This window comes from Ailuropoda melanoleuca, chromosome 16 (genome assembly GCF_002007445.2).
Source record: "Ailuropoda melanoleuca isolate Jingjing chromosome 16, ASM200744v2, whole genome shotgun sequence".
Lineage (NCBI taxonomy): Eukaryota > Metazoa > Chordata > Mammalia > Carnivora > Ursidae > Ailuropoda > Ailuropoda melanoleuca.
The window spans coordinates 84621164-84648330 of NC_048233.1; the positions used below are offsets into that span (position 1 = coordinate 84621164).

At 47.3% G+C, this 27167-nt stretch overlaps 2 protein-coding genes and 1 non-coding gene across 7 annotated transcripts; 2 read left to right on the plus strand and 1 right to left on the minus strand.

The window, feature by feature from the left end:
- The first annotated feature begins 2153 nt into the window (after nt 1-2153).
- Nucleotides 2154-2259, plus strand: LOC117796894. Its single transcript, XR_004621590.1, has one exon. It is a non-coding gene; the product is annotated as a U6 spliceosomal RNA (small nuclear RNA).
- Nucleotides 2260-19286: 17027 nt separating this feature from the next.
- EIF1AD (eukaryotic translation initiation factor 1A domain containing) lies at nt 19287-24141 on the minus strand. Of its 5 annotated transcripts, XM_034645252.1 has the most exons (8): nt 24001-24141; nt 23808-23904; nt 23499-23668; nt 22566-22745; nt 22311-22419; nt 22101-22209; nt 21879-21929; nt 19287-21378 (listed from the first exon to the last, which is right to left on the minus strand). In XM_034645252.1, exons 4-8 carry the CDS (start codon nt 22650-22652, stop codon nt 21234-21236), a joined length of 501 nt encoding a protein of 166 aa, XP_034501143.1. In that variant the 5' UTR covers nt 22653-22745; nt 23499-23668; nt 23808-23904; nt 24001-24141; the 3' UTR covers nt 19287-21233. The 5 variants fall into 5 exon arrangements, with proteins under 5 accessions (XP_034501143.1, XP_019652445.1, XP_034501141.1 ...); XM_019796886.2 differs by lacking the exon at nt 23499-23668; XM_034645250.1 differs by having other exon boundaries at nt 23808-24106.
- On the plus strand, nt 24135-25882 carry BANF1 (BAF nuclear assembly factor 1). The gene is made up of 4 exons (XM_034645254.1): nt 24135-24260; nt 24385-24496; nt 25205-25342; nt 25594-25882. The coding sequence occupies exons 1-4, from the start codon at nt 24175-24177 to the stop codon at nt 25738-25740; spliced, it is 483 nt and encodes a 160-aa protein (XP_034501145.1). The 5' UTR covers nt 24135-24174; the 3' UTR covers nt 25741-25882.
- Nucleotides 25883-27167: the final 1285 nt, after the last annotated feature.

Consider the following 27167-nt stretch of genomic DNA (forward strand, 5'->3'; position numbering starts at 1 on the left):
AAAAAAAAGAAAAGAAAAATTCCAGCCAAGAATCCAGAACTAACGATCTAATTAGAAAAATCACCATTTCGCAGTGCCTCATTAATGAAGAATGTAGGTGAACGTGATCAACCACCAGCTGCTAAAACCATCACGTGAAGGTTGGTAGGGGCTTAATCACCGATGCATCTTGCCAACAACTCCTGAACTCACGAGTCAATTTTCACATCATGAAAAGCAGAACCTGCCTCCTGATGTGACGTCACCTGTGAAGTATTCCTTCCAAAATCAGTGCTTCTGAATGTGCCTAGCCGTCTGCACGAAAAACAGACAGCGGCAGCGCGCATGAGACATCACCACTAGGATGCCGTCAGCCAGATCAGGCGTGGGTGGTCCGCAGGCAAGTGAACTCATTTCTTCAAAAATAAAAGGCATGAGAAAAGATGAGAAGGGACTGTGGTGGATGAAAGAGACACAGAGACATCCACAGGAATGCACAGTGTCGACCCTGTTTGGACCCTCACGCAAACAGGATTAGAGAAACATATTTAAGATTTTCAGAGCAATCTGAACACAGACTATTGGATGAGAAAATCAAGCAACTATGAACGTTGTTGAATATGATGCAGGCATGACGGTTACATTAAGATAAAAAATCCTTATCTGCTAGAGAAACTTGTAATATACACGTACATATATTATGCATATCATATGTGTATTACAATGTATATAACCAGGAGGATGGGATGAGATCTGGAATTTGCTTTAAGTTCCCCCAACATTGAAAAAAAGACAGAAAAGGGGCGCCTGGCTGGCTCGGTCGGTTAAGTGTCTACCTCCGGCTCAGGTCATAATCTCTGGGTTCTGGGCTTGAGTCCCAGGTCAGGCTCCCTGCCTAGCAGGGAGCCTGCTTCACCCCCTCCCGCTGCCTGCTGCTCCACCTGCTTGTGCTCGCTCTCTCTCTCTCTGTCAAATAAATAAATAAAATCTTTAAAAAAAGAGAGCGAGAAAGAAAGAAAAGGAAAATATGGGGAGTGGGGATCTATGAGGCAGGGCTCCCAAGATGATGGTTATTGAAGCTGGGTGATGGGTTCTAGGGAGTTCCCTATTCCATCCCGTCTACTTTTGAGGATGTTTGAAAATTCCTATTACAAAAGTTTGTTTAAAAAGAGAGAGCAGGGGCACCTGGGTAGCGCAGTCGTTAAGCGTCTGCCTTCAGCTCAGGGCGTGATCCCGGCGTTCCAGGATCGAGTCCCACATCGGACTCCTCCGCTGGGAGCCTGCTTCTTCCTCTCCCACTCCCCTGCTGTGTTCCCTCTCTCGCTGGCTGTCTCTCTGTCATGTAAATAAATAAAATCTTTAAAAAAACAAACAAAAAAAAAGAGAGCAAAAATATGTTGGCTTAGCAACAGAAAAATGTACGTATGTTCAGCCAAAACCATGAACAAGAATGTTCAGAACAGCACTATTTATAACCATCCCAAATTGGAAACGGCCCAAATGTCCGTCAGCCCTAGAATGGGTAAGTAAATGGTGGATATTCATGTGATGGAATGAAAACCATGGAGGATGCTCATAGACCCAGCACAGAAGAAGCCAGATATAACATTGTATGCATTGCTTCCATTACTACAAAAACAGGAAAGGAATTTAATGCTATTAAAAGTCAGCATATTGTTTCTGGGCATAGAGACTGAAAAGGAGCAGGAAGGGGCAACTAGGGGAGCTGGGCTGGGCGTGAGTTATTTCTTCATCTGGCTGCTGGATACAGGACTGTCTGCTCACTTCGTGAGAATATATTGAGCTGTATGCTTATTATTTGTGTACTTTATTTTATGAATATTCTTCAATAAGAAACTTAAAGTGCGGGGTGCCTGGGTGGCGCAGTTGGCTGAGTGACTGATTCTCGGTTTCCCCTTGGGCTGTGATCTCAGGGTAGTGAGATCGAGCCCCACGTTGGGCTCCACACTCAGTGCAGACCCTCCTTGAGACTCTCTCCCTCCCTCTCCCTCTGCCCAAATTAACAAATCTTAAAAAAGAAAGAGAAAGAAAGAGAGAGAGAGAAAGAAAAAAGGAAGGAAAGAAAGAAAGAAAGAAAGAAAGAAAGAAAGAAAGAGAAAGAAAGAAAGAAAGAAAGAAAGAGAAAGAAAGAAAGAAAGAAAGAAACTTGAAGTGTTCGCTTCAGCTGCACATATACTAAAACTGGAAGGATGCAGAGAAGATGAGCCGGGCTCCTAGGCAAGGACAACACAGCAAACTGGTGAAGTGTTCCATATTTTTGTGAACAAAAATGATTAAATAAAACACAGTTAAAAAAAAAACCCCAAACCTTAGAGATACATCGGCTTGAGAAAGAGGACTGGTTCTGGTGCATTATCACGGACCCAGAAGAAATCAAGGTAATCACTAGAGAAGGTTTTGAGAAAAAGTAGGACTACCGGCTGGAAAATCCAGAGGAAATTAATAACTTCCTAGGATAATGTAAAATACTGAGATTGACCCTGAAATTCGAGTTCATGAATAGATTAATTACCAAATAAGAGATTGGAGATGATTAAAGTTGGTGAAGACAGAAAAAATATAAGGCCCCTCGTTATGAAAGAGCAAAAAAAAAAATCAAAGAAATTTTGGCCCCTTTTATAAGATTGTAAATTGCTTCACTAACTAAATTTGTTAAAGCTAAAAAAATCATGGGGCACCTGGGTGGCTCAGTCATTAAGCGTCTGCCTTTGGCTCAGGGCGTGATCCCAGGGTCCTGGGATCGAGCCCCGCATCAGGCTCCTCCGCTGGGAGCCTGCTTCTTCCTCTCCCACTCCCCCTGCTGTGTTCCCTCTCTCACTGGTCTCTCTGTCAAATAAATAAATAAAATCTTTTTTTAAAAATTCCTGTTGCTCATTGTATTATCTTATAAGCTGGTTCTTAGATCCCGGGAAGTTTATCTTTTTCTCTTATGAATAAATAAAAAGTTCATGCTAAGATATGTCATGCATTGTTTTCAATAATTACATAAGTAACCAAAATGTCCAAATGTTTCAATTTGGTGAGAATTGAGGGAAGTCCATAAACTTCCATTCACTTGAGGTATAAGGAACTAGTAAAAACTCACTTATCTTGCTCTCTCTTCTTTAAGCGTCTGTCATTTCCCGGGCCTGTAACCTGCTATCTTCCTCCTGCAGTTGCTTCAAACAAAGAACCACTATTAGTTTTCCAAATCTAAACAATATAGGGGCGCCTGGGTGGCTCAGTCAGCTAAGCATCTGCCTTCTGCTCTGATCATGATCCCAAGGTCCTGGGACTGAGCCCCACGTCGGGCTCCCTGCTCAGTGGGGAGTCTGCTTCTCCCTCTCTCTCTGTTCCTCTCACTCACGCTCTCTCTCTCTCTCTCGCAAATAAATAAAATCTTTAAAAAAATTAAACACAATGTAAATCTTTGTTGTGGTTATTCTTTGAACTATCAAAAAAGGCACCAGACCCAGATGGTTCCATCTCAAATGCTATTTGCACTAGTCCAGATCCGAGAGAAAGATGGTAAGTACTCTAACATGCTTTATGTTGTTCATAAAATGGTAATGGCCAAATCCAATAAAGATACTGCAAAAATGAATCTTGCTTATATAGATGCAAGCCCTCTTAATAAAATACCAAATCAGGGGCGCCTGGGTGGCTCAGTCGTTAAGCGGCTGCCTTCAGCTAAGGGCATGATCCCGAAGTCCTGGGATCGAGCCCCACATCAGGCTCCTCCGCTGGGAGCCTGCTTCTTCCTCTCCCACTCCCCCTGCTTGTGTTCCCTCTCTCGCTGGCTGTCTCTCTCTGTCAAATAAATAAATAAAATCGTTTAAAAAAAATACCAAATCAGGGTGCCTGGGTGGCTCAGTCAGTTAAGGGTCTGACTCTTGATCCCAGCTTAGGTCTTGATCTCAGTTCAAGCCCCGCGTTGGGCTCCATGCTGGGTGTGGAGACGACTTAAAAAACAAACAAATTAAATCAAATCCAGCAGAGTATCAAAAGAATAATGCACCATGAGGTTTATCCTAGAAGTGTAAGAGTGATGCGCCATGGAGAATCTATTGACATAATTCATCACTCACACACAATTAAATAAGAAAACCATGTAATTACATCCGTTATATCTGATAAAAATACATCACCTCTTTCAGATAAAATCTCTAAGGAAACTAGAGGCAATGACGCTGAACCCAAGTGCTGACATTTACTGACCTTCCAGAGGAGAGAGAGGTGGGGCGTGGATGCTGAGGTCCTGGGCCAGCCCAGCGAGATGCCTCCAGGAGCAGCCCTTCCCCAGCTGAGGCCACCAGAAGCTTCACACTGGTGTTTCTCCTGGCTGTGGAGCCTCAGAGACTGGTTCTCTGACCCTCCCGAGATTCCGTGAGTGTATTAGTGAGGCATCCTCAGAGAAACAGAACCAACAGGGTGTACACACAGGTATGAGGAGTTTTGCTACAGGAATTGGCTCACATGACTATGGAGGCTGAAAAGTCCCCCGGTGTGCCATCTGCAAGCTGGAGGCCCAGGAAAGCCTGCGGTGTAATCAGTCCAAGTCTGATGCCCAAGAACCAGGGGAACCTGGTTGTAAGTCCCAGTTCAGGTCCGAAGGCCTGAGGAGAGCCGACATCCCAGGCAGAAGAAGATGGGTGTCCCAGCTCAGAGGGCAAATTCACGCTTCCTCCCCCTTCTTTTCTCTTCAGGCCCTCAATAGATTGGGTGATGCCCACAAGCACTGGGGAGAGGGACCTCCTTTTTTTTTATTTAAAAAAAGTTTTAATTTTTAAATTTTAAAAATTAATTTCATAGGTAGAATTTAGTGATTCATCAGTTGCATATAACACCCAGTGCTCATGACATCACGTGCCCTCCTTAACGCCCATCACCCAGTTACTCCATCCCCCCACCCCCACCCCTCCAGCAACCTGTTTATTTCCTAGAGTTCAGCTTCTCTTACAGTTTGCCTCCCTCTCAATTTTCATCTTATTTTTCCTTCACTTCCCTATGTTCATCTATTTCTTTTTTTTTTTAGATTTTATTTTTTTATTTGTCAGAGAGAGTGAGAGAGAGAGAGAGAGAGGGAAAGCACAACTGGGGGAATGGGAGGCAGAGGGAGAAACAGGCTCCCTGCTGAGCAAGGAGCCTGATGTGGGACTCAATCCCAGGACCCTGGGATCATGACCTGAGCTGAAGGCAGCTGCTTAACCAACTGAGCCACCCAGGTGTCCCATCTATTTTGTTTCTTAAATTCCACATAAGTGACATCGTATGGTATTTGTCTTTCTCTGACTGACTTATTTTGCTTAGCATAACACCCTCTAGTTCCATCCACGTTGTTGTAAATGGCAAGATTTCATTCTTTTTACTGGCTGGGTAATATTCCTCTCTGTGTGTGTGTGTGTGTGTGTGTGTACAGAGGACACCATGTCTTCTTTATCCATTCATCTGTCAATGGACATCTGGGCTCTTTCCACAGTTTGGCTACCGTGGACATGGCTGCTATAAGCATTGGGGTGCAGGTGCCCCTTCAAATCACTATGCTTGTATCCTTTGGATAAATCCCCAGTAGTGCAATTGCTGGGTCGGAGGGTAGCTCTATTTTTAACTTCTTGAGGAACCTCCGTACGGCTTTCCAGAGGGGCTGCACCAGCTTGCATTCCCACCAACAGCGTAAGAGGGGTCCCCTTTCTCTGAATCCTCGCCAACATCTGTTTTTTCCCTAATCGTTGATTTTAGCCATTCTGACTGGTGTGAGGTGGTGTCTCATTGTGGTTTTGATTTATATTTCCCAGCTGCTGAGTGATGTTGAACATTTTTTCATGTGTCTGGCGGCCATTTGTATGTCTTCTTTGGAGAAATGTCTGTACGTGTCTTCTGCCCATTTCTTGACTGGATTTTTTTTTTTCTTGGATGTTGAGTTTGATTTTGGATGCTAGCGTTTTACCTGATAAGCCATTTGCAAATATCTTCAGGGAGGGGGACCTTCTTTACTCAGTCTGCCAATCTAAATGCTAATCTCTTCCAGAAACAGCCTCACAGACACACCCGGAAATAAAGCCTCTCTGTACATCCCTTAGCCCAGTCAAGCTGATACGTACAATTATCATTCAAAACATGCCACCTAAAATGGTCTACAAAATTCCTTTTTTTGCTTAAAGAAAAACAGAGCCTTTTCTTTTTTTTTTTAAAGATTTTTATTTATTTGACAGAGAGACAGCCAGCTAGAGAGGGAACACAAGCAGGGGGAGTGGGAGAGGAAGAAGCAGGCTCCTAGCGGAGGAGCCCGATGTGGGACTCGATCCTGGCATGCCGGGATCACGCCCTGAGCCGAAGGCAGACGCTCAACGACTGAGCCACCCAGGCGCCCCTATTCTCCACAACTAATACTTTCTATTTGTCCTGCTTCCTATTGTTTTCCTCCTTCCTTGCTTTCCTTTCTCATGATTGAGTTTTTAAAGCCTTTTCTTTCTCCTGGCTTGGAAATTATACACTCATTTTCTATTCTTTGGAGATTAACCTTAACACTTAAACAAGTGTATTAACAAAGTCAAAGCTAACTCGATCGATTTCTCTCTCTTCAAACTATACCTTATTTAGAACACATTATTACCACCCCTCTCTGTTCTTAGCGGTCGTGTTTTCCAGTACATTGACTTTTTAAGAGTCCTCCCCCACAAATTTCACATTGCCACCATTCCTTCTTGCCTCTCAGGTCTCTTCTCTGGAGTCACTTTCATTCTTTCTGAAGTTCATCTTCTGGAAATTCCTTCTGTCTGTTGGTGATAAACTCCTATATTCTTTTGGTCTGCATGTCCTCGTCTTGACATAGGATAGGATGGCTGTCCTCATTCACAGGGCTGGGGTGAGTCCAAGTCGTTCCTCCGTGGCCATTTCTCTGAAGCCCCAACAGCTTGGGAAGACAGAGTCGGCCTTACTCAGGGGCTACACTCAGGCTGGGCTGGTTCCCAGCCCTTCCTGCAACACCCGTCTCCCCTTTCCAGACCTGATGTACCAGATCCTGCCATCTAAACAGATTCTTGTCTGGGGAGCCTGGGTGGCTTTGTTGGTTAAGCGTCTGACTTCGGCTCAGGTCATGATCTCAGGGTCCTGTATGGGGCTCCAGGTTCAACGTGTAGTTAGCTTGAGATTCTCTCTCCCTCTCCCTCTGCCCTTCACACTCATGTGTTCTCTCTCTCTCTAAAATAAATAAAATAAATCGTAAACAAGAGAGAGATTCTTGTCAAAATCCCTTAGCCTGGCACTCCAAGCCCTGTACCTTCTAGACTTAACATACCCCTGCCCAGCATGGATGCACCACATTACCTGCCCTTCCCCAGACCCCTGGCCTTTCCCTCCTCTGTGCTTCTGCTCTGGGAGACACTAAGAGAAGTAAAACCGTTCTCTGTGCCAATATATGCTCTGCCTTGGCGTGTGGGGAGGAGACGGCTGGGGGTGGGGTGGGGGTTCCCAAAAAGTGGACTGAGAGCACCAAGAAAGCGGAGGACCCCCTGCACAGGACCCCCTCACAGAGCCACGTATGGCCACAGATGGTTTGATAAGGCAGAGCTCGATTACCAAAATGCTACATTATGGGAGAAGAAAGCACCTGGAGGCTTCGGAGACAACCCAAGGGAGGGGAGGCAAGGGAAGTAAGAGTCTGAAAGCTCCAGCAGTACCTAGAAGGGAAACAGTTGAAAGAGAGGGCTGAGGAGGCCTCTGGGGAGAACACCCTTTTAGAGTTCTGAGGTCTCGCCCCCTCCACCTGCTCCACATTGTCCCATGGCCTCCTGAATTCCCTGCCATTTTCTGAAACAGCGTTTCCGAGGGGGACAGATACTGTTTTGAGTCCCCCAGCACCCTGACTAGACATTTGAAAACTGAAAGACAAGGGCAGCTCCCCACCTCTCTCCAAGCACATCTCCATTTTGTATGTGCTGGAGGGGAAGGAACTGGTAATACCTTGGTGGGTGATTCCCCATGGGGGGTGGGACTTGGATTGCGCTGGGGGATCATACAATAGGAATAGATGGTTTGGGTGCTGCAGAGCCAGGGTAGGCGCTGACTTGCCCGTTGGACATGCTAATTGTGACCTCTGCTGGTAGCTTCTAGAAACGTTGACAGAATACAGTGCCAGCAACCTCCTGTGGGCCCTGGGACGAGGTCACACAGTTGCAACCACAGCGCATCCCCCAGGGGGAAAGGGGGTGCTGCGCTCATACGAGAATTAATGAGAACATAGTGATAGCCGGGACTATCTCCATGTTGAACAACTGGGACTGGTGAGGAACGAAGGTTTCCGGCGCTTGGCACCTCACTGTGAGCGAGCAAGGGTTACGCACCGGACACATTTTAGCAGTAGCAGACTCGATCATAACAATAACTGAACAAATTGCTGCCGCTCCGCACTCAGGGGACAGCCGGGGACGTCGCTAGTGCTTCGCTCATCTGTGCACTATGTCTTCCGTAGGATGGTGGGGTCTCTTACAGTGTGTCCTCCATGCATCAAACTGAAGCACCTGTGAGCCGTGGCTGCTGTCCCGACTTGCCATGACAACGAAGAGACGGACCCTGGTTCCTACTCAGCGAATGTCCACCTCGCCTTGCGCACGCCTCAGATATGGGGAAGGGGAGATGGTTGGGCTTTGAATGAAGGCAAAATCCAGGGTCCTGCAAGCCAGGTCACTTCCCTGGGGGACATCTGGGCAACTACTAAGGATAAATTGCTGGCCTGATGCCTCCAACTACAAAGTAAGAAGCCCTATAGCAGGCTAGCTTCTTTGTATATTGAAGGCAGCAGACTCCACATTTGAGAGTTTTACTAAAGCCCTTTAGTGAAGGGGCTGGCAGACAAGAGACCGTGTCTTCTTTTTTTTTTTTTTTAAGATTTTTATTTATTTGACAGAGAGACAGCCAGCTAGAGAGGGAATACAGCAGGGGAGTGGGAGAGGAAGAAGCAGGCTCCTAGANAGGCTCCTAGCGGAGGAGCCCGATGTGGGACTCGATCCTGGCATGCCGGGATCACGCCCTGAGCCGAAGGCAGACGCTCAACGACTGAGCCACCCAGGCGCCCCTATTCTCCACAACTAATACTTTCTATTTGTCCTGCTTCCTATTGTTTTCCTCCTTCCTTGCTTTCCTTTCTCATGATTGAGTTTTTAAAGCCTTTTCTTTCTCCTGGCTTGGAAATTATACACTCATTTTCTATTCTTTGGAGATTAACCTTAACACTTAAACAAGTGTATTAACAAAGTCAAAGCTAACTCGATCGATTTCTCTCTCTTCAAACTATACCTTATTTAGAACACATTATTACCACCCCTCTCTGTTCTTAGCGGTCGTGTTTTCCAGTACATTGACTTTTTAAGAGTCCTCCCCCACAAATTTCACATTGCCACCATTCCTTCTTGCCTCTCAGGTCTCTTCTCTGGAGTCACTTTCATTCTTTCTGAAGTTCATCTTCTGGAAATTCCTTCTGTCTGTTGGTGATAAACTCCTATATTCTTTTGGTCTGCATGTCCTCGTCTTGACATAGGATAGGATGGCTGTCCTCATTCACAGGGCTGGGGTGAGTCCAAGTCGTTCCTCCGTGGCCATTTCTCTGAAGCCCCAACAGCTTGGGAAGACAGAGTCGGCCTTACTCAGGGGCTACACTCAGGCTGGGCTGGTTCCCAGCCCTTCCTGCAACACCCGTCTCCCCTTTCCAGACCTGATGTACCAGATCCTGCCATCTAAACAGATTCTTGTCTGGGGAGCCTGGGTGGCTTTGTTGGTTAAGCGTCTGACTTCGGCTCAGGTCATGATCTCAGGGTCCTGTATGGGGCTCCAGGTTCAACGTGTAGTTAGCTTGAGATTCTCTCTCCCTCTCCCTCTGCCCTTCACACTCATGTGTTCTCTCTCTCTCTAAAATAAATAAAATAAATCGTAAACAAGAGAGAGATTCTTGTCAAAATCCCTTAGCCTGGCACTCCAAGCCCTGTACCTTCTAGACTTAACATACCCCTGCCCAGCATGGATGCACCACATTACCTGCCCTTCCCCAGACCCCTGGCCTTTCCCTCCTCTGTGCTTCTGCTCTGGGAGACACTAAGAGAAGTAAAACCGTTCTCTGTGCCAATATATGCTCTGCCTTGGCGTGTGGGGAGGAGACGGCTGGGGGTGGGGTGGGGGTTCCCAAAAAGTGGACTGAGAGCACCAAGAAAGCGGAGGACCCCCTGCACAGGACCCCCTCACAGAGCCACGTATGGCCACAGATGGTTTGATAAGGCAGAGCTCGATTACCAAAATGCTACATTATGGGAGAAGAAAGCACCTGGAGGCTTCGGAGACAACCCAAGGGAGGGGAGGCAAGGGAAGTAAGAGTCTGAAAGCTCCAGCAGTACCTAGAAGGGAAACAGTTGAAAGAGAGGGCTGAGGAGGCCTCTGGGGAGAACACCCTTTTAGAGTTCTGAGGTCTCGCCCCCTCCACCTGCTCCACATTGTCCCATGGCCTCCTGAATTCCCTGCCATTTTCTGAAACAGCGTTTCCGAGGGGGACAGATACTGTTTTGAGTCCCCCAGCACCCTGACTAGACATTTGAAAACTGAAAGACAAGGGCAGCTCCCCACCTCTCTCCAAGCACATCTCCATTTTGTATGTGCTGGAGGGGAAGGAACTGGTAATACCTTGGTGGGTGATTCCCCATGGGGGGTGGGACTTGGATTGCGCTGGGGGATCATACAATAGGAATAGATGGTTTGGGTGCTGCAGAGCCAGGGTAGGCGCTGACTTGCCCGTTGGACATGCTAATTGTGACCTCTGCTGGTAGCTTCTAGAAACGTTGACAGAATACAGTGCCAGCAACCTCCTGTGGGCCCTGGGACGAGGTCACACAGTTGCAACCACAGCGCATCCCCCAGGGGGAAAGGGGGTGCTGCGCTCATACGAGAATTAATGAGAACATAGTGATAGCCGGGACTATCTCCATGTTGAACAACTGGGACTGGTGAGGAACGAAGGTTTCCGGCGCTTGGCACCTCACTGTGAGCGAGCAAGGGTTACGCACCGGACACATTTTAGCAGTAGCAGACTCGATCATAACAATAACTGAACAAATTGCTGCCGCTCCGCACTCAGGGGACAGCCGGGGACGTCGCTAGTGCTTCGCTCATCTGTGCACTATGTCTTCCGTAGGATGGTGGGGTCTCTTAATAACTGAACAAATTGCTGCCGCTCCGCACTCAGGGGACAGCCGGGGACGTCGCTAGTGCTTCGCTCATCTGCGCACTATGCCTTCCGTAGGATGGTGGGGTCTCTTAGTGTGTCCTCCATGCATCAAACTGAAGCACCTGTGAGCCGTGGCTGCTGTCCCGACTTGCCATGACAACGAAGAGACGGACCCTGGTTCCTACTCAGCGAATGTCCACCTCGCCTTGCGCACGCCTCAGATATGGGGAAGGGGAGATGGTTGGGCTTTGAATGAAGGCAAAATCCAGGGTCCTGCAAGCCAGGTCACTTCCCTGGGGGACATCTGGGCAACTACTAAGGATAAATTGCTGGCCTGATGCCTCCAACTACAAAGTAAGAAGCCCTATAGCAGGCTAGCTTCTTTGTATATTGAAGGCAGCAGACTCCACATTTGAGAGTTTTACTAAAGCCCTTTAGTGAAGGGGCTGGCAGACAAGAGACCGTGTCTGAAGGGCCTTTGCAACAAGGAGATTTGGAAGATTGGGAAGCTGTGAACCAAGCGCGGCCACTGAGCCCTGTCTCCTTCACACCCCAAGGAATTGGTCTCAGCTTTGGAAATTATATCCACCAGTACTCAGGATTTGCATTCATGGTCTTCTTCCTGTTGCAAAGATGTGCACCCTGTAAACCCCACACATACCCCCTCGGCTCACAACAGATCCGTGCATGCTGGCCAGATTTCAATGGCCACCGCCTACAGCTCTCTGCCTGAGGACTTTCCCTGGCCACCGAAGCCTGGTCTACCCACATGCGGGCAGGCTGGAAGCTAACGCCCCCAGGAGCAGCCCTCCTCCAACAATGACTGGTGTGTGTTGATGGGAAAATACCCTTGCTGTCTTGCCCCTCGGGGCTATTGCTGAAGTGTTAGACATTGGCTTCCCAGAGTCCTCTATAAAGGAAATTTCTAGTATGGTCAGCTGCACTTGCAGCCTGCTAGAGAAGTCAAAGTAACAAACACAACAGATGGGATATCCAACAGAAGGGATATGGCTTAGGCATGAAACAGGGAAATCACGGGGCGCCTGAGTGGCTCAGCCAGTTAAGCGTCTGCCTTCAGCTCATGTCATGATCCCAGCGTCCTGGGATCGAGTCCCACAGGGGCATCAGGCTCCCTGCTCAGCGGGGAGTCTACTTCTCCCTCTCCCTGCTCATGTTCTCTCTTGCTCGCTCTTGAATAAATAAATAAACAAAATCTTAAAAAAAAAAAAAAGAGAGAGAGAGAGAGAGAAACACGGAAATCAGAAGACCTGACTGAAAACATCTTCTAAGAGGAAGGACTAAAGAAAACTGTCCAAGAAAAGCAAAGAGATATGGAAGGTAGAAGTAAAGGTGCTAAAATCTGAATAACAGGGATTCTAGAGAGGAATATAAACAGGGAAGGAGAAAATATTTGAAGAAATAATAGAGATAAATTTCCGGAAGTAATACAAAATAAAGCACCTTGGGTCAAAAAATGCCCAGAGTGCCAAAAGGAGAAAAAGGAGGATGTGAGGGTGATCTGGCTGCAACATCTGTCACCCCATTGATCGCCAGGGTTGAGTCAGCTGATCTGGATGGGTAGGCGTGTGTCCCCTTCCTCCCTCACCGCTCCGTGTGTGTCCCTCCCAAAGCTGCGTGCTTGGTCGAAGAGGTTGACCTTCCCCAATAGAGGAGGACCGTTCTTTGGTCACGGGTATATGAGTAGCTGTGCTTCCTTGCTAGAACCTCCGAACGAGCTCTCAAGGTCCCTTTGTAGGAGAATATAGGGTAGTCAAGCTTCTAAGACTCCAGACACAACCAAATGAGGCGCTGCACATGGCAGTCTGCCTTTCTTTAAAAAGAAAAACAAAAAACAAGAAGAAAAAAAGAAAATAAAAACGAATAACTCACATCTACATACATCATCTAGAACTTTAAGAATATCAGAGATAACAGAGAGAGGAATGAGCATATGACATACAAAACAATGAGAATCAGACTGACATCAGAGTTCTCGATAGCCACAGTGAAAGCAGGAAAACAATGACGTAATATTTTCAAAGTATTGAAGGAAAAGAATTTATTTTTATTTTTATTATTTTTAAAGATTTTATTTATTTATGTGACAGAGAGCCAGCCAGTGAGAGAGGGAACACAGCAGGGGGAGTGGAAGAGGGAGAAGCAGGCTCCCAGCGGAGGAGCCTGATGTGGGGCTCGATCCCAGACCGCCGGGATCACGCCCTGAGCAGAAGGCAGACACTTAACGACTGTGCCACCCAGGCGCACCTGAAGGAAAAGAATTTAGAATCTAGAAATTCATATTTATCCAAACTGTCGTTCAGTATGACAGATGGGCCCATATACCAATCATTATAATAAGTTAAATGAGCAGAATGCATCAGTTAAAGAAAAAGAGTGATTCAGTTTTTAAGGATCCAGATACATGTCCTAGAGACTGGTAAAGCCTGAGGACATGTACAGATTGAAAGTAAAAGGATGGAAGATAACCTCTCAGGCAAAAATAATACTAAGCAGAAGAAATCTAGCAGAGCTGTACCACCACCAGAGGAACTAAGACAGAAAGCATCTGTAGGGATGGAAAGCGTCACTCCACAAGGGAGGGTTCGATTCACAAAAACAGCAGTTTTAAATATGTTGTACTTAATAACATAAGATATATTAAGCAATAACCAAGAGGCTATGGGAAGAAATCATTAAATCCACCTCAGGGATCCACTGCCGGTGAATGTCAATTGATGTAGCCACCTTGGAAAACATTTGGTGGCATCACCTAAAATTCTGACTGAGAAATGCTGTGCCTAAGAACTGTCGCGAGAGGAACTTTCACACCCGAACAGGCACATCTACAAGAATGTTTACACGGGGGAGAAAAAAAGAACCTAAAGGCCATCAGCAGAAGAGTGAACGGATAAATTGTGATATAGTCCCACAAACAAATATCGGCAGTCAAAACAAATGAACTACACAACATACAGCAATTAGGAGAATCCCGGTAATGTAACATTTAATGAAATGTCAGCCCCCAAATAGGACATTCAGCATGTTATCCTTTTCATATGATAAAAGAAAAAAGAAACACATGTAGATACAAGAACACCACATGGAAAGAAGACCAGGGCATACGGAGTTCAAGTTGGTTTTCTTGGGCCGGGGAATGAAAGTGGGATGGGCAAGGGTTTAGGATAGGAGAGTGGAGGCAAATGGTTGTGTGGGTTATTGTATAGTCCTAGCCTTTGTTTTGTAGTGGTAGGTTTGAAGGTGCTTACATTATTAAAAATAACCAACTAAATATTTAAGTATAATTTATGGACCAAAAATGGAATCAGAACGGAAATTAGAAAACACTCAAAACTAAACTATAATTAAAACACCAGATACTTCACATTAATCAAGATGGCTACTACTATTTAAAAAAAAAAAAACACCAAATGTGTTGGCAAAAATGTGGAGAAATTGGAACCCTTGTGTGCTGTTAGTGGGAATGTAAGATGGTGCCACCGAAATGGAAAACAGTACGGCGGTGGTTCCTTAAAAAATTAAAAATAGATTTACCATATCATCCAGCAATTCTACTTTTGGGTGTATGTCCAAAAGAATTGAAAGCAGGGTCTTAAAGAGATATTTCACCAAAGAGATGCTCCTAGCAGCATTATTCACAATAGCTAAAGGGTGGAAGGAATCCAAGAGTCCATCAACGGATGAATGGATAAGCAAAATGTAGTCTATACATAAAATGGGATGTGGTTCAGCCTTAAAAAGGAAGGAGACTCTAGCATGTGCTACAACATGGATGAACCTTGAAGGCGTTATGCTAAGAGAAATAAGCCAGTCACAAAAGGAGACTGTTGGCACAAAAATGTGAATGTATTTAACACTATTGAACTGTACACTAAAAAATGGTTGCAGTGGGAATTTTGTTTTTTAACTCAATAAAAAAGCCCACACACAACTAAATACAAATACATATAGAGATGCATCAAAGGACATTTTGGCCTTAAAGGGTAAGACTGCCCCACGCAGGAAAAATAGTACCTTCGTAGAAAAATGATCTAGAAGCCATCTCTTTAACCAGGTGATCAAAAGCTTGTCAAAAAAGCCCATTTAATGAAAACACACACACACACACACACCATTAAAGCATCTGTTCTAAATTGAAAGAGGTTAAAGAGATGTAATAACTCCATGTGAAAACCATGTGTGTTGTGTGTAGAGAGAAACAGAGGTGGCAAATGTGACAAAGTGCTGGCCCCACCGAAGGGCACACAATTCTTTCACCTTTTCTTCAGGCTGGGGCAGGGGAAGAAGTAAAGATGAAGCCGCCCAACCTCAAGGGTTAGAGTAAGAGCCACAGAATAAACCCAAGCAAGCGTGAGGAAAGGGAAAACATGTAAGAGGAGAAATCCATGACCTAGAAAGAAGCTAACAGTGAGGAAGAATGACAACAAAGAAACGTCTACCAAGACTGACATGATTCAAAGAAGGAGAAAGTGCAATGATATTAGATATAAAAAGGGGACATGTGGATACAGTCAAGATTACAAACAAGGCAATTCTGCAAATAACTCTGTGGGATAAACTTGAAACCACAGTTAAAATGAGGAAATAGGAAAATACTTTTCCTTGGAATTATCACTGACTCAAGAACAGAAACCTGAACAATCTAGTATTATCAACGAAAATCTAGAGTTAAAAATCTTCCCACCTGGGGCGCCTGGGTGGCTGAGTCAGTTGAGCGTCTGACTCTTGATTTCAGCACAGGTCATGATCTCAGGATCAGGAGATCGAGCCCCGCGTCGGCTCTGAGCTGAGTGTGGAGTCTGCTTAGGATTCTCGCTGTCCCTCTGTCCCTCCCCTGCTCATGCTCTCTTTCTAAAAAAAAGTATATATAAAAAAAAAATCTTCTCACCCACCCTAAAAATGTCAGGCACGGCTGGTTTTACAGCAAGTTTTACCAAAAATTTTAGAAACACAAAATTCCAATCTGGTATAAACACTTATAACGAAAATAAAGAGAAAGAACACTCTCTAACTCATTTTATAAGGTTGGCATAACCTTGATAGAAAAAGACAAGGGCAGCATGGGAAAGAAAAAACTTAAAAAACCATCTCATTTTTGAGCCTGAATGCCAAACTGCTCCCAAATACCAATCAAATCCAGCAATATGTTGAAAATGGATCACGGCTGTTTTATTCCAGGAATGCAAGGATGTTTTATGGTGAGCAACTGTCAAGGTCTCTTACCACATTTACAGGTTCACGTGACTAGCTCAGACTGCTGTGTGCACTCCTCGGCACATACATTCGGGTGGCCGGATGATGAGGGAGGAAGTGGGTGCGGAAGCTCTGGTGGAAATGACCTGCTGTAAGGTTGGTGATACGGCGTGCAGAGCCCGAAGGGTCCCAAGTCCCAAACCTAACTGCAGAGGTGTCAGTACTGTTAGGTGACCAATCACAGGCACTGGCCACAATATGGGGGAGAAAGGGCTCTTAAAACCCTCAGCTCATTTGGCGAGAGCTATTCACTCATGGTTGGAATCTGCCATTAAGTTGGGATGAGAGAGGTGGAATGCAGCTTCAGAGAATGGCCACCAGGAGGACTCCGCAGAACACAAGGACTCTACCTCCACCAGGATTCTTAGCTACAACCCACAGGAGCTAAATGGCTGATAAGAGATGGAGAAGTGGAGATGGAAAGCTTTTAGGGGGGAAATAGGGGCTATTAGGTAAATCATACAATCACTGAGGGCTGGAGAAAAACTAAGGCCAGGCTCACAGATACAATGCCAAAAAAAATGACACAGATCCACATGACCACATGGGTAAGTCAAAGGAGTACCTAGAGGAAAATTTGTAGCCATAAATATGTTGAAAAACAAGACTGAGATGAAGCATGCAGCTCAGTAAGGCAGAAATGAGCAAATAAACCCAAAGAAACAGAAGGAAACGGCCAACAATGTAGGCAGCCACCTTGCAAAGTTAATCAAAGAAAATAAAATACACAGAATACAGGCCAAATGTTTTTTGGTTTTATCTGCTCTCACCCTCATCCCCTTATTCTGGTAAAAGAACCGCTTTATTCCCCGGGAAGCATGTGTTGTATGTACCGATCAGGCTTGGCTCATCGTGCCTCTCACCCCATCCTCCCTGTTCAGCCCGCAGCACTTGCTCAGGAGAGGGCCAGTGACCCAAGACGACCAAATGGTCTCCGTGAAATACACAGATGCTAAAGAAGAAAGTGTTTGCACATAAGCACTGAGCGTAAACTGGAGCTTCCTGCAGAAAACAACAGTAGGCAGACAAAGACTGGTCCACCTAGCAAAGTGGAAATAATCCAAGAAACAAATGAGAGGGAGCCCTGACAAAATCATGCTGGCTCTGGATCAGCTCTGCCTTAGAGCTGTTCTCTTAGACTTTTGGTCAATGGGCCCTAGTTTGCTTCTACTAGTTGGGAGTTAGGTTTTGTCACTTACAAGTAAGAAATTCCCAAGTAATACAAACACTGTGCATACCCTTTTGCCTGAAAAAGCTTAAATACACATGAACTACGACTAAAAAAATATAAATTGCCAAAATGGACTCAAGGATAGAGAACCTGAATAGACAAAAGGGCACAGAATTAAAAGGCAGGCAAATATCTACCCTTTAAAAAGGAACCAAACACAGATGTTTTTATAAATAAAGCCTACCAAACTTTGAAGCAACAAGTAACTCCTGTTCTACAAATTATTCAAGAACAAAGAAAAAGATTAAATGTCTCCAAGTCCATTCTACAAGGCTAGCATAAGGCTGTTACCAACTTGGGACAGGGAGATCATTGAAATAAGAAGTGAAATTATCCCCGAAGTAAATATAAAAATCCTAAAAGAAACAAACAAACACTCTAAAACTCAGCGGGGCTTATATGAAATTGCAAGGATGGCTCAACACAAGGAAGCCTATTCATGGAAAGCAGCACAAAAACAGAACGAAGTGTTTTGGTTATCTCAATAGGCGGTGAAATCCATCATTACTAACAAAGGGGAAAAGCCTCAGTAAGCTAGGAACAGAAGGAAACATTTTTAGCCTAATGAAGGTTATCTACCAGACACCCAAAGCAAGAATTGTTACATGACTTATGAGAACAGTTCCCACAGGGAGAAAAATGAGGGTGCCACCCAACATTATACTGGCGGCCTTGGTCTCTGTGACCCCCAAAAAGGAACATGTGTAAAGGACAAAGCTGCCACCAGTAGGACATGATTGGAATGCCCAGAAAGCCAAGAGAACCAACTGAAAAACTATCAGCACAAAAGAAATCCATTAGAGAGCTCCTGGGTGGCTCAGCCAGTTAAGTGTCTGCCTTTGGCTCAGGTCATGATCCCAGGGTCCTGGGATGGAGTCCCACATTGGGCTCCCTGCTCAGTGGGAGTCTGCTTTTCCCTCTCCCTCTGCCCCTCCCCCTGCTTGTGCTCTCTCGCTCTGTCAAATAAATAAAATCTTAAAAAGAAATTCGATTAGATCAACTATGAGAACAAAGACAGACAGCTTTCCTAAATGCCAGTGACAGAGATGTGATTTCAAAAGATACCATTCATAACAACAAAGAACTCAAAAATTCCTGGTACTAAATTGAACCAGAAATATGAAAGACCCATATGAAGACCACCTTACGAAAGCATGTACACACTCCGTTTCTGGAGAGGAAAATTGAAAACTGTGAAGATAGCATTTTTCTCCACATCAAGCTATGAGATTTAAAACCCTGCCAATGAAAATCTCAACAGGATTTTTAAATGGAAACTGACAAGTTCCTTCTAGAGTTCTTGTGTAAGAAAAAATATGAAATTTTCAAGGAACAGTGGGGCAGGGTGAGAGCTACGAAATTACCAGTCATGCCATAAAACATGGTCTGTGCACATGCATCAACAGAACAGATCAGACACTCCAAAAAGAGAACCATATGTATGCAGGAATTAAGTTTATTTTAAAAAGGTATTTAAATATATAAAGAATAACCCATTCAGTAGATGGTATAGAGACAAATGACTACCCCTTTAGAAAAAAAAAAGTTGCCTCCCATAAAAAATAAATTTCAGACAAGTTAGATATACACACACATACATATCCTTAACTCATCTGAAGTTTATTTTTTGTATATATACACATACACACAGATATATAGACATGTATATATTTAAAGCTATACTAAGCTAACATAAGGGAAAGTGAACAAGGAGCAGACAAATGAAGCACTAGCTGGAGAGGACGTGTGATCAGCGACAGGTCTCTCAGATTGTTTTATTTTATTTATTTATTTATTTATAAAGATTTTATTTATTTATTCGAAAGAGACAGAGACAGCCAGCGAGAGAGAGAGGGAGCACAAGCAGGGGGAGTGGGAGAAGAAGCAGGCATAGTGGAGGAGCCTGATGTGGGGCTCGATCCCAGATCGCCGGGATCACGCCCTGAGCCAAAGGCAGACGCTCAACTGCTGTGCCACCCAGGCGCCCCTCAGATTGTGTTTTAGATGGGAGATTCCACAGCACCTCTGATGCTAACATATCCAAGTAGAGAGGATGGCAAAAAACAAAACTCACATAAACTCCTTAAGCGAGAGGACAGACAAGCTCCAAAGCACAAGAGAAAAGGTTGAAGTCCCACTGGATTATGTGGGGAAGTTAAAGACAGGACAACCCATAAGCACATTTGTAGGGTTGGTAGTGAGGAGGTGACAGTTCCCTCCAATGGCTATTATTTCTTAATGAAGTATGTGGTGAACACCTAAAAGGGAAAGGGGAATTGGGAGACAACATACAAGTTTTGAAACGACATCCCAAAGATCTGCTCGGCAGTGCTGAGTGCCCACCTGAGGGTCTGTAATTATGAATTTAAGGTACGAGTTAGGTTGGCTGTTTTCTGTAGCGGATACCTGAGCACAGGCACAGAAGCGAACGGCTGGGTTGGCCAGGGTTAGGTCTTACTAGATGCACACGGGGGAGGGAAATAAGGGAGTGGAGGGGTTGGATGGAATCGATGTTGCACAAGCAGGGAAGTGAAGCTAGGACAATAATGGGAAGGATGTGGGGGGGGGTGTTGTGGATGAAGATACAGAACAGATAGTTGAGGAAGGAAGCAAGAAAGCCAGGAGGTGATGATTGTACGGATATTTGAATTCAAGAGGGGCTGCAATTCCTATCAATGGCAGGGGTGCAGGGAGTGACCAACGAGGTAGGCAGCAGGCCTGGAACGGAAGACAAGGAACTAGGGGGCACAGTGTTGAACAGGCCCGTCCATGGGATGGAGAAAATGGCGGAAGAAGCAAAAGTGGGAGACTGTAAACCAGGAGGTGAACTGTTCACTGTCTGAACAGTGATTAGGAGATCAATGACAAAAATGAAGAGGGAGTATATAACCAGAGGTAAAAGCTTCAAAGAAGTGGGATGACGCGGTCTGTAGGAGAGCTGAGCAGTAAAGGTCTGAGGAGCCACAAAGAGGCCACCGAGCAGAGCGTGTACACACAGTATGGAGGTGGGCACTCCTGCAGTCACGGTGACTAAAAAGCCAGGAAAAGCAGCTTACGAGGCATGATGAAATTTGTCCTGAGTGTTTCTGAGAGGCAGGGGGTACTAGGTCCTAGAGCCGTGTTCCTGAATGCCTGAGTCAATATTAATTGCAAGCAGGCAATACGGAGGGTCTGCTCCCAGTTATTATTAAATACATGCAAGAAGGCACAGCACAGGGCCTGGTGAGTGCCCAATGAGAGAGAGAATCTAGGAAAGGTTCCAGCCATTCCCATTTCCTGCTCATTTATGACCTGCACCTGAGCGACCCACCAAGGAGCAGTTTTTAACTTCACCACAAGTCCCTCCTCCCTCCAGAGAGCCACTCAGACACCAGCACAAGTCATCACCCACCAGGGGTTTAATTCTCCTTGAGTAGAAGGTCAGTTCAGAGAGGGGCCCTGCCTTGTCCCCCATCCTGGGGGGAAGAGCTACAGAGCACCCTGAGAATGTCCAAACTCCGAGGAGCCAAGAACTAGTCTCTGAGCAAGAGAAGTGGGTCCAGGGACTCAGGCTGCCTCCTCTCCTTCGCTTTCCTCCTCACTCTCGTGATACTGTCTGCGGTTGGTGTTAACAAAGAGGTCAGAATCATCTTCAGAGCTGGACTCTTCTCCTGAGGACTGTGGCTCCGCCGGGAGTTCTGGCTGAGTCTGTCTGCATGGAGGAAAAGGGCGAGGGTTAACCCAACGCCTTCTGGGAAAACTAGATCTGCAATCAAGGAGCCCCACTAAAAGGAGGACCACATGGCCAAGAAACTCTCTAAAGACTACCTCCCACCCCACCTCAGAAGTTTGGTAAAATCATTGGCTTTAATAATAAGGAAGTCTACAACCACCAACTAACGCTCAGTGGACTCACACCGCATACCAAGTATTATGCTACGCAATTTTACAAGCATTAACTCCTTTAATTCCCACAAAGCTCCCACTTTATAGAGAGGAAATCCAGGCTTAAGAAATCAAGTAACCTGCTTAAAATCATTCACTTACAAGTGCCAATGCCATGATCTTAACCTGAGTTTCAAGCCACACTCCTAGCCATGTACTTAGCAGCGTCTGCCAAGGATGCTACATAGAAAGAAAGAAGGTCTCTACTTCCCCCTCAAAGCACCAAGGCCTGAACCCCTATTTTTTGTCCTAAAGCTTGTTTCTCACCCGTTCCTATTGTTGTTCTGTTTCTCGGCCATTTCTGAGAAGGCTTCAGGCCTGTGCCAAGAGAAAAGCCAGGGTCAGAAAGGACAGAAAACTTGATCAGCAAAAAAGCTGTTTCGAGCTGTCCCTGCCTGGGATGCCATGATCTTCCCTCCTCTGATTTCACAGCTAGGAAGTCAGTGTCCCCAGAAAGGAGGCAGCCAATGACCAAGGGGATTACCCTACCAGAGCCCTTCCTTCTGCAGAGAGCGCACATGGTCTTTGCAGAGCACAAAGGAGATCTCAGCCTTCACTTTTTCTCCCTCTTCAATAGGGTCAACAATGAGGAAGTCCCCTGCAGGTGAGAGAGAAGAAAAAACACAGTAGATCCTGCTTGTAGTGGGGAAAGCCAAGCTCACAGGAGACAGATGTTTCATAGAGGGCTACCTCTCTCACCTCTCTTGATCCAGATGTTCTTACGGTATTTGGAGGGCATGCTCACCAGGAAGCGCTGCCCCTGGGCTGTCTCCACCTCATGCAGATTGTTCCCTGGGGTCCTGAGTACCTGGTCCAAGAGAGACCAAGAACTAGTCAGCCTCTCCAGTCAGCTCAGATACCCAGTAAGCTGTGCCGCATCCTACCCCCATTCTAGGGGCCCAAGGGAAGTAGAGGGATGGGGAGGCAGAGCAGCTTGTGCCCGATGCCACTCACCCTGACGATCTGCTGCTGGTCAGAGGGCACCATGTGCTCCCCCAGCACCTCCTTCACCACATGCTTCCTCTTGGTGGCCTGAGACATGCTGGGTCCTATCCCAGGGGGGTGAAGGATGCAGAGACTGTCAGCTCCTCCTCCTGAGTTTCTTGGATGGCCAGTTCAGAACCCAGGACTGTTCTGAAGATGGAGAGAGACCTTTTACTGAGGAGTGACTGTGTCCTGGTTAAGAACGTGAGCTCTAAGGGGCGCCTGGGTGGCTCAGTCTTTAAGCGTCTGCCTTCGGCTCAGGGTGTGATCCCAGAGTCCTGGGATTGAGCCCCACATCAGGCTCCCTGCTCTGCTGGGAAGCCTGCTTCTTCCTCTCCCACTCCCCCTGCTTGTGTTCTCTCTCTCACTGGCTGGCTCTCTCTCTCTGTCAAATAAATAAATAAAATCTTTGGGAAAAAAAAAAAGAACGTGAGCTCTAAAACCTAATTACTAGTATTCGAATCCTATCTTGGCTATTTCCTAGCTGTTCAACTTCTCTAGCTTCAGAGAAAAATAGTAGCTAACTCCGATCACTATTAGTAGAATAAAATAATGCGAACTAAGCACTTAGTACACATAAAACACACATAAAAACAACTCATGTGAGGGGCATCCGGGGGCTCAGTCGGTGAGGCATCTGCCTTGGGCTCAGGTCATGATCCCAGGGTCCCGGGATGGAGCCCCGCATCGGGCTCCCTGCTCAGTGGGGAGCCTGCATCTCCTTCTCCCTCTGCCCCTCCCACTGCTTGTGCCCACGCTCTCTCAAATAAATAAAATCTTTTAAAAAACCCTCATGTTATAAGTACTGGCATAATCACAGAAACTAAATACACGTTCTACAGAAATCATTCTGGCAGCCGCTCGGGAAGGAGTGTGAGAGAAGCTGTATCTTCCGCAACATACATGTACATCCTACGCGTAGCACATCACACACCACAGATGCTCAGTTTTTCAACACACTACAGTCAGAAGCCAGTCAGGAGCTGCGCGATGGTCCGAGCCAAGAACGATTTAATAAAACGTCGGGTAAGCCGGCTTGGTCTGCGGCATCGGCTAGATTTCTGACGTGGGTACTGAGAAGACAAGGCCTGCTACCATCGAGGCTGATGGTTTCCAAAAGCAAACTCCGAAGTGTCACCTCTAGCTGTCGTCCCCTGCCGTCCTCCCTCCCTATGCTGGAGAAAAGGCGCTCAGAGAGAGACCCACACTTACTTTACTCTCCGGCGCTCGTCTCCCACAGACGCTGCCCGAACAACCTCGCTCTCCAGGCTGGACGCTGGGAGCGGCTCGCCCACGACTCACTTCTTAGCTGAATCAACGAGGGCACAGAAAAGGGGCCCGCCGGCGGTCACGACACTGGCGTGGACATAGACTCAAGTCCCCCGCCCCTCCGACTCCTACCTACCCGACTCCTCCAAGCCCGGCGACGACGAGGACGACGCGAGGCTTTCTGGATCGGACCCTTCCGAGCACCGTACTTCCGGTGCTACCTCGGAAGCCTATCGGCCACCATCCCCTGCCTTGTCCGACCCTCTGTTACCCCCGCCGGATCCGCCAAGGCTAAGTTCTTGAGTTCCCGATGCCGCGCACCGGAGAATGGAGTTTTCTCAAAGACTTCAGCTCTCTGAGACCGGGCATGCTGCCCGAAAAGCGAGACCATATAAGGTAGCCGGGCTTCCCGCGAGGCAACCCGAGAGCAGTGCCTACTAACGGCGCCGACGAGGTCGGGAGCCCCTCATCTCTATGGCTCTATGCGGCTAGAAGTGCCCAATTCGGAATTTTTTTCAAGGCGGCTCCTGAGGCGACCCGGAAGCGGAAGCGGAAGAAAGTTCCAGTGGGTTGAGGTATCGGTGGGAGCAGCCGGGTGGCGGGAGGAGCCGTTACAGGAGCCAGAGCTGCCGGTGAGCGCTGGCCGCGGAGCAGGGCCCGAGCTGGAGGCGGGAGGGGTCGCGGGGGAGAGGGGAGGAGAGAGGCCTTGCCGCTCTAGGAGGCCAGAGGATGCACCCTCGGAGAGGGCCCGGGCCGCCGTGCGGGGAGAGAGCGGGGCGGGGCGCGGCGGCGCGTGGAGGGGGCGGGGCCTGCGGGCGGAGGTGCGGGCGGGGCGGGGCGGAGCCGGGGCGGGAGCCAGAGCGGGACCCCGCTGGGCTGAAGGAGCAGGTGTGCGCGTTCCGGCCCGCGCTCTCACTCTCTGAGTGGTGCGTGCGGGCGACTGGAGCCGAGAGACCCTTCATTTGCTTTTCAGGCCGGGGAGCCGCTCAGGCGGGCTCGCTGCCTCCTTAGCCCACCAAGGTCACAGAGGGAGTGACCGCTTCTGGGAGGGCCCAGGCTACCGAGCCTGGGAAGCTTCCCACTGCCCCGCCTGCGCCGCCGGTGAGGGCAGGCTAGTTTTTCCTCTGGGGCTGCACGAAAACCCAGTTCCCGCAGAGAGCCATTCGTTTGCGTAGCGGGGAAAAGGCTCTTCTTGGACCTCAGTTCTCACATCCGTAAACTGAGGAGAATTGAGTTGGCCGCCATCAAGGCTGGTTTCTGTTTCTCCTAACATAACATTGCACTGGGCCCTTGGGAGTTCCCGGTTTTCAGCCCTAACTACCTTTTCTTGGGATTCCCAGATTAAGCTAATCAAGATGACAACCTCCCAGAAGCACCGGGACTTCGTGGCAGAGCCCATGGGGGAAAAGCCAGTGGGGAGCCTGGCCGGGATTGGTGAAGTCTTGGGCAAGAAGCTGGAGGAAAGGGGCTTTGACAAGGTGTGGGGGGGCTGCATGCACCTGGGAAGTGGTGGGGGTGGCGGACCACCGTATTTCCTGGCACTTTGGGGGTGAGGAAAGTGAGAGTAGCTGTTGGGGGGTGGCCAGTGGTGTGTAATCTGAAGAGACAGCCACAGCCTGCCCTGCTTCCTAGGCTCATGTGCTTGGAATGCCACAAAAGTGGCCTCCTTGTTCTTTCTCCGTCCCACAGAGCACTTAGCAGCATGCCCTTTACTTTGCCTGTTTTGCAGGCCTATGTGGTCCTTGGCCAGTTTCTGGTGCTAAAGAAAGATGAAGATCTCTTCCGGGAATGGCTGAAGGACACATGTGGTGCCAATGCCAAGCAGTCCCGGGACTGCTTCGGGTGCCTTCGAGAGTGGTGCGACGCCTTCTTGTGAGGCTCTCTTGGGGAGCCCCCAGTCCCTAGCCCCAGCATTGAGTCTCCAGAGTTTGCAGCCGCGTGGGGACTCCTCCCCTGTCCTCTACAAAGGAAGAGATTGCTGTTGTCGTACTCACGTACTTCCAGGTCTTTTGGGGGTTCTCTTCCCTCACCATTTCAACTTTTTTGAAATTCTCGCTTTTGCATGCATCTCCCTTCTCCTTCCCCTGGCAGTTTCATGTCAACAATTACCAGCTTTTCCGAGTGGATTCCTGGCCCTTCCCTCAACCCCACCCCCACTGGTCTGTTTTATGCTATTTGGCTCCTTTTTTTGGCAGAATAGCCACTGTCCTTGTAAAGTTTTTTAAATCAATAAAGTCAGTGGCCTTCGTGACTGGGCTTCATGCGTTGAAAAGCAGGTGGGCTGGGACTTCCTCAGGGACTGACCAGGTCTGCCATACTCCTTATCAGTGCAGATCGAAACTGGCAGCTTCCTTCCCACTCTGAAGGGCAGCCACCCTGGCCATGTGGGCCTCAGGCAGGTGCCTTGGAGTGTCCCTTAGTAATCTGACAGAGAGTGTGGGTTGATCCCTTCCTGGGATCTGGGTGGGCTGTGATGTTCCAGATCTCAGCCGAGTCAACAGCTGGGCTAGGCAGCACCTGGTGGAAAAGTCAGTGGGAGTCAGATACCAGGAAGAGGGTGGATCAAATGTGGGTTAGAGTTCACCTGACAATTGTCATGTGCTCTCCTGGCCTCCTGGAGGAGTGGGCAGGCCTCTGGTCGTCTGTCTGGCTCTCAGGGAGGCAGAAAGAACATGGACATCATGGCTGTGGGGGTTTGAGTGAGTTACACTTTTGTTGGGTACATTTTTGTCCTTGTCTTTGTTGAACACTCAGTATGAATCAGGTCCATGGCTAAGGTCTTTGCAAACATTTTTTTCTCCCACAGTAATAAGTAATTGTTTTCTCTTTTATAGGTGAGGAAACCAGAGGCTCAGAAAAACTGAGTAATTTGTGGATTTACTGGTAGGAAGGAACCAGATTGGTTCTCAAAATGTAACTCAAAACCCATGTACCTTAGGGCCCTTTGTTCCTGGGTCATGTCACTTGGCCTCTCTGAGCCTCTGTTTCCCCACTTGGAAAATGAGGTTGTAAGGATCAGATGAAATGCTAGCTGTATAGCACCCAGCCCTGCTTGGATTTCATTCCCAGCCCTGCGTGGAGCATCGTCCAGGAACTACTTGCTTACAGAATTTTCCTCAGAGGGCTTACAGCCCTGAGGAAAGAATGACAGATACTAAATGCAAAAATGAGAAACCATGAGACGGTTCTCGTGTTCTTGGGTAGGGCAAAATTAAGGAGAAGTTGATAAATTCGACTCCACTCATAGAAATTTGTTTGTCTAGGGGCGCCTGGGTAGCGCAGTCGTTAAGCGCCTGCCTTCGG